Raw genomic sequence first — 7,234 nt, forward strand, 5'->3', positions numbered from 1 at the left:
TTAATGTGTTCACTCAACACATTCTCACTCCCAAGTCATCACATACGGACGTTTGGTCAGGACCCCTTAACGTCATTTTTTTAACGTGCAGGGTACGCTACAGCATGAATGAAGTGCCACATTTATTAACGGCAGTGAAGTCTCCAGGACGTAGTTGGGGTGGATGGTGAACATAGAGAGTTCAGGACTGTGTTAGCAGAGACCAGGTCCACATCCAGAGTCCCGTCTGTGGTTCAGACAACAACAGCTCTTTGGTTAAGGTTCAGGAAAGAAGGTGGTTTTGGTTCAATATAAATAAACAGGTTGTGTCTGAAGTCATTGTGAGCTTTCTCTGTATTAAACCAGACCAGGATCTTTCCTGAACCTGAACCAGGTGCTGTGAGAGTCTGAACACAACCACAAACCAGTTTAATGATGCTGGACTTGCTACTGGTGGATGATGGATCAGATATTTTGGTGGAATATGAACACGTTGTCTCTGTTTTACTGAGACGTTCAGTATCAGTGACCCACTGCGATAAAAACTGACGCTACATTGTTGGTTGACTTTTTTTAACCCTGATTCTGAGATTTTTGGAGTGTAAATTTTTACATTTTCAAAGAATATAATTCTGCTCTATTTTTCCACCAGAATTATATTTCTGGCATTTAGATTATTGTGTTGAGAGATCAAGGGCGTAAAATTCAATAGGGATGGGAGGGAAATGTCCCTACCATCATTCAGCGACTACTGAATTGTCCCTAGTAATAATTTTGATCAAAAATTAAAATATGACCGCTGTTGTCCCTCAGTGTCTGGTCAATGAATTTGGTGCACAAACGGTTAACAGATCTGGTTCTCTGCTACGAGTCCCTCCTCCCTAACCCCACTTGCTATTACAATTGGCTTTGCAAGACGTGAAACTGTGAGAGACTGTAGCTACATCTCATTGTAAGGATCCCCAAAGCTCCATCAATTGGAAGTGAACGTAGGTTAAGTGACGAAGACACCAATCGTTAGTCATCCACTAACGACTTCACTGTGCTGTTGATGAAATCACTGCATCATTGATAAAATCATTGATGTCTCACTGTGATGATGACATCACTGTGTCATTGATCACTTCACTTGCTGACACAGTCGATGACATCACTGTGCCGTTGATGACATCACTGGGATGTTAATGACATCACTTAGACATTGATGACCGCTGTGACGGTAATGCCATCACTGTGACACAGCTGACTTGACTGTGATGTTGATGAAATCTCTGTGTCATTGATAAAATCATTGATGACTCACTGTCGTTGATGACATCACTGTGACACTGATGATATCACTTGCTGACATCATTGATGACTCACTGTCATTGATGACATAACTGTGATGTTGATGACTTTGCATATGTTACATCAATGGTGACATCACTGTGACATTTATGAATTCAGTGCGTCGTTAATGACCTCACTGCGTCGATGACTTCACTGACACTGATGACATCACTGTCGTTAATGACCTCACTGCGTCGATGACTTCACTGACACTGATGACATCACTGTGTCGTTAATGACCTCACTGCGTCGATGACTTCACTGACACTGATGACATCACTGTGTCGTTAATGACCTCACTGCGTCGATGACTTCACTGACACTGATGACATCACTGTGTCGTTAATGACCTCACTGCGTCGATGACTTCACTGACACTGATGACATCACTGTGTCGTTAATGACCTCACTGCGTCGATGACTTCACTGACACTGATGACATCACTGTGACGTGACAGACCAGTGACGTGTGTGATTTTGATGACGTCACTGTGTCGAGGACTACACTGTGACACTGATGACATCACTGTCTAGTTGACATCACTGTGATGAACCATATTTACATATTGACAGATTCTGATTATTTAGATTTTAAAGCATATCACACACAAATGATTTTTTTAAAGAGACTCGTTTTTTTGTCTTAAAACATGATCAAAACATGATCTTTAAACATGAATTAACCAGCAGCTGTCAATTGTCCAAATCTCAAACATCTGTCCTGCTGATGTTTGTTGGGGTAATGAGAGAGACAAATAAGACAGAGCAGCACAACACAAGAAAAAATAGACACTGGGACGGACTGAGTGTGTCGATGGTGCTGATAAACGGGCTGCTGTGTCGGCTCTATATTAGATTGTACTGCTTTTATCCAACAACACGCACACACTGACACACAGTCTGCGCTCATTTATCACTGGGCATGTGCGTCAGAGATGGATGAAAGGATGGCAGTAAACAACAGTGAGTGATGGAGGGAACGACAAATAAAGAAACAAGACTAGGTCAAAACCTCGTATGTGGCTCCACCTTTATCTGTTCGCTTCTCTCCTACTCTCTGTGATCACATACGCAGTAATTCAGTACAGATGAATTCCCGGTAAAGCTGTTTTCATTTCTCATTGTTTTTCTGTTTCTGGTGTCAGACAACGGAACGAGTAGGAAATACAGCGCTGCTGAAGTGAAGTGACGGAGTGATGTGTTTCGTAGGAGTAGAGCATAAACGTAAGAGTAATATAACATCTACTGTAAGAGCATACACCGGAATTATATCAAAATTAAGTAATTATACTTAATATTTGTCTGTAATTAGAGAAATATAATGCAATAAAACATAATAACATATTAACATAATATAGTAAAGAATAATATTGTATTGAATAGAAAACATAAGGTGAAATGTACTAATATAGCATAACATATTATAGAGGTTAGTATAGTGTATACTGCAGAAACTAATCACTTAATAACGTCAAGTTGTAGAGAAAAACGTCCACCTGAGTTTCTCAGAGTTTCAGAGATTCCGTTTATTGTGAAATAAAGTAGAAAATCTGACAGAATACATAATATTTTTGTCTAAAAAATTACAGTTGATTGTCAAAATTGTTTGCTGATTAATTTTCTTTCTGCTGGTATCAGGTCCCATCATATGATGGTGAAGCATCTTAAATGTCATTACAACCGTTTAGTTGAAGTTAATTGTAAAATAAATCAGTGGCTCTGCCTTTTGGGTCCAAGCACCTACTTCTCAAACTAACTGATGCAACTAAAAACGTTTTCATTTAAGATTCAGTCAGTTGATATTTTGATCAACGGGGTATAGTAATACCAATAATATAATACCAATAGTCAATAATATGTAAAATCCTCGTCTGAGTTTCTCAGAGTCTCAGGAGACTAAAACCCGAAGAGATTCATTACCATGACAGAAAACAGAAAATCTGGGACGATGGAAGCAGGTTTTAATGCATAAATGATCTAAAACATTAATCGATCATCACTGACTTATTGATTTATTGACTAGCTTTTTTGTTCCAGCAGTGTGTCTGAGACAAGGATTCTGTAAAATCTGAGTTTTTTTTCGTAACAAAATGAGGTTGTTATTTCTAACAGAGCAAGCAGCTGTGTGAGCTACACTGACGAGCACGAGACTGATCTTCGCCACACTGTCATTAACTTGTGATGACAACCGTTTTACAGTAGAGAAGAATCCTGCAGAGTTCATTTTGTTCATTTTTTAAGTAACTGAAACTGCCATCACAAATTCACTGAAACTACCAGACTGTTCAAAGGTCAGAAACAGTTTCCAGTTGTTAACAAGTAGGAATGTGCTTTTATTGACTGATTGCATAATAGTGTTTCCTGCCAAGTGAAGCTTCACACTCAGAGAAAGTGGAGAATTGATTAATAACTGCAGACAAAGTTTACACCGTGCAGACAGCAGGAGATTTGTGTGACTTAATTGGCTGAGGGAGACTACGCTTTACTGGACAAGAGCACAAACAGAGAGTCTATCAACTGGACAGGAAGAGCTGGCTTCTTACATCAAAAATATTAAAATAGTGTTGAGTCTCCGGGGATGATTCAGACTGTAAACTGTTAAAGTCTGTGTGATGAGTTTTGTTCTTGCGAAATGAAAGTCGAGAAAACCTGAACAAACTTTAAATGGAAAACATGAAGTGAGAAAACATTAAACATTAAACATTTAACATATTAAACATTAATATTAAAGAGAAGATTTAATGAGACTGAGGCTGAAACTGTGTCTGTCTGCTCTGATGTCATACACACATACACACACACACACACACACACACACACACACATATGTAGTCAAGGCCTGAAGTATTTGGACAGATACACATTTTTTTGTTCTTCAGGCTCTGAGCTTCAGCTTCCTGCGTGTTTTTGTGAACTGCAGCCTGGTCTTTCTGTTTTTGTCAGATGCTGATTGCCTTCACACACACACACACACACACACACACACACACACACACACACACAAAAATATATATATAAATATATATATATGTATATATATAAATACACAAACACACAGTATCAGACACTGAGGTACATGAAGTGAAAAGTGTCTGTTGTGTGTGGGTGTTTTCTTACATTCTAAATAAATCTTTTATTAAAACGAAAAGCAGTCACAATAATTACAGGTAAAACTAAAGTAAAGAAAAATATACATACAGATATAAAAATATATCTATAGATATGCTCATGGTAAAGTTACCTACAACTAAAGTAAATGTAAGTAAAAACAGGGAAGAAGCCTATGTTTTACAAACGTCATGCTCTGTGTCGTCCTGTAGGAGTGATGGGTGTGGTGGAGATGGATGAGTTTGGGGACAGACAGATGGACTTTGCCGTATGGGACATGACGGATGTTGAGTCTGGAGAGTTTCAGGTAAAAACACCTCTGACTCATGATGCCATCCCCATGATGTAACACACCAGGAACTTTGAAGCGTAACTTCCGAGCAGAGTTTACGTGTCTTCTCTTGCTGAAAGTTTCAGTGCGTTTCTCCTCTGATCACAGCAGCATCACTGACAGGTGCGGGTGGGTGTGGTCACAGGTGTGCTCTGTGGCACCTGTGACCACACCCAACAGTGATGTCACGGTGTACTGCATTACATCTGTACATCACTCCAGCCAGGGGAGAAGTTAAACCACTGGACAGGTGCAGGTTGGTTCAGTCCAGGTATTACTGCGTTTCTGTTGTGTGTTTGTGTGTGTGTGTGTGTGTGTTCAGGTGGTGTGTGTGTACAACAGCAGTACAAAACAGCTGGTCATGCAGAGAGGGCGGAGCTTCCAGTGGCCAGGTGGATCTCCACCTCCAGACATCCCAGAGTGTGGCTTCAAGAATGACAAACCAGCCTGCCTCGCGCGTATGAACACACACCTGTACATGTACATATTTGTAGTTTGTTGTTGTAAGGATCCTCAATTACATCATCCGTTCCCCGCCTCCGGCCAAAACCTTAACCCAAACCACGTTCTAACTTTGACACTACAACCAGGTCCAAACCCTCCAACGTCCCTTTGAAGAAGTGAGGAACAAAATGTCTTTATTTTACAACAAAAATTCCTCACTTTTCCAACAGGGCCGCTTGCTTTAAAAAACATCCCCTCAGTTCCAGAAAAAGTCCTCACTTTTTAAACACTATATAAACAGTAAACTGTCTCTGTCTGTTCTAACGTCTACTTCCTTCCCCCGTCTCGTCTCCAGGTACAGTTTCAATGCATCAGATGGTTGCCATAGTGATGTGCTTCGTCTTTGTCATCATCGTTACCGTGACCGTCTTCATCTACAGGTGAGTAAGCAAACTCACGCATGTTTGAACTTCTATACTTGTGAGGACTCTTATGTACAGTCTTTTGAAGGTCTGACCCAAAGTGGGGACGGCCAAAAGTTCCTCACTCTGCAGAAATGTCCTCACTCCCAAGGTCTAGAACTCAGAACGGTCCTCATAAAGATGGACATACAAGAACACACACACTTTGTGGTGGTTTCAGCTCTCACAGCACCTCTTCCTCTCTCTCTTCTTTTTATTTTTATTTTTCCTCTTTTCTGTCATTTATTCCTTCATCCCTCTTTTCTCCGTCTCTCCTCTCTACTTGCCAATCTCTGTCTTGTTCTTTTCATACATTCTCTCTCTCGCTCTGTCATAATAGAGAGATCACAGCGAGGCCCAGAAGGAAGGAAGGATGGATGGATGTGTAGATAAAGAGAGGGATAAACAAGGCTCTGACTGTTGTTACCTTTTCCTCCCTCCATCCCTCCATCTCTTCTCTCTTCCTCCTCTCTGTTAAACAGCTGGATGAAGGTGTCTTTGAAGCTCAACTGTTGTGGCGAGATAACAATAAAGTCTGCTCTGATTGGCTCAAGTGTTTGAAGCTGGATTCTTCTGGTTTTTTAAATTCTATATTTGTCATCAACAAAATCGATTCTACTTAATACAAACTGGGAAAATATAGAGTCTGATAATCACGGATGAAAATTTTGACTCCAGACTTCGTTGTTTACGGTCACATCTACGCTTTTGCTACTACGCTAGACACGGACGAGCAGTGTGAAACCCTGCCCCCGACCCCACCCACTGCACCACCCTGGTTCAATGTCAAGACCTCAATTTCTAAAACAAGACCTTAATTTTAAATAATGTTCACTTTCACAAGTCCTCACTCAAGGAAAGTTTGGACACTGAATACAAACACTAAACTCCACTGTATGTGCACTTGGGTATGAACTGCTACTTTTTATAGTTTTGGGGAAAGAGGCACAACTACAGACATATTCTGTTCTGTTTAGACACTAGACTGGGAGAAAATTGCCACCTTAGAGGTTAAAATGATGAAATAACTTCTGCATGATTTGATTAGTTTAGGAATCTGAATTGTGCGTCTGTTACTGTGTGTAGATAAAACTTGTTTAATCTTCTCTGTAACATTATTCATCAGTGAATCATCAACACTTTAAGTCACTGACACAGCTAATTACACTGCAATAAACGGGAAATCTGCTTTATCACTTTATGGCACAAAACAGAGGGCGCCCTTCTTCTGAAGGGAAACCGAGCTTGTAAATGGTGGAAGACGCTAAAGGCCCTGATGGGAAACTTAAGTCTTATATCACTTGTTTGAGAGACTCTGATTCCTGTTCTGAAGTATACGAACCAAAGTACTGATGGTATATTGATTATTAAAATCATACACAGGGCAAGTACTGCTACGTAAACTCAACCATTAGAGATGCCGGTGTTTAGTCAGCCTGGTGTTTTCTCTTCAGACTTTCTGTCATCTTCAGTCTGCTCCTGAAATGTTGATAAATTCAGCTGCTGTGAAAGACTTTCTTTTTCTGATTCAGCTGTTTGCGGGTTCTCAGGGATCAGTGTCTTACGGTCATCACATGGA

At 40.3% G+C, this 7,234-nt stretch overlaps 1 protein-coding gene across 1 annotated transcript in view; it reads left to right on the top strand.

Moving 5' to 3' along the window:
* Positions 1–7,234, top strand: part of npr1a (natriuretic peptide receptor 1a) — a 46,848-nt gene that overhangs the window by 22,997 nt on the left and 16,617 nt on the right. Inside the window, exons 6-8 of the mRNA XM_040122121.1 lie at positions 4,632–4,726; positions 5,073–5,208; positions 5,550–5,634. Of these exons, the coding sequence (XP_039978055.1) occupies positions 4,632–4,726; positions 5,073–5,208; positions 5,550–5,634 (316 nt within the window). The remainder of the gene's footprint in view (positions 1–4,631; positions 4,727–5,072; positions 5,209–5,549; positions 5,635–7,234) is intronic.

Source organism: Xiphias gladius, chromosome 24 (genome assembly GCF_016859285.1).
Source record: "Xiphias gladius isolate SHS-SW01 ecotype Sanya breed wild chromosome 24, ASM1685928v1, whole genome shotgun sequence".
Taxonomy (NCBI): Eukaryota; Metazoa; Chordata; class Actinopteri; order Istiophoriformes; family Xiphiidae; genus Xiphias; species Xiphias gladius.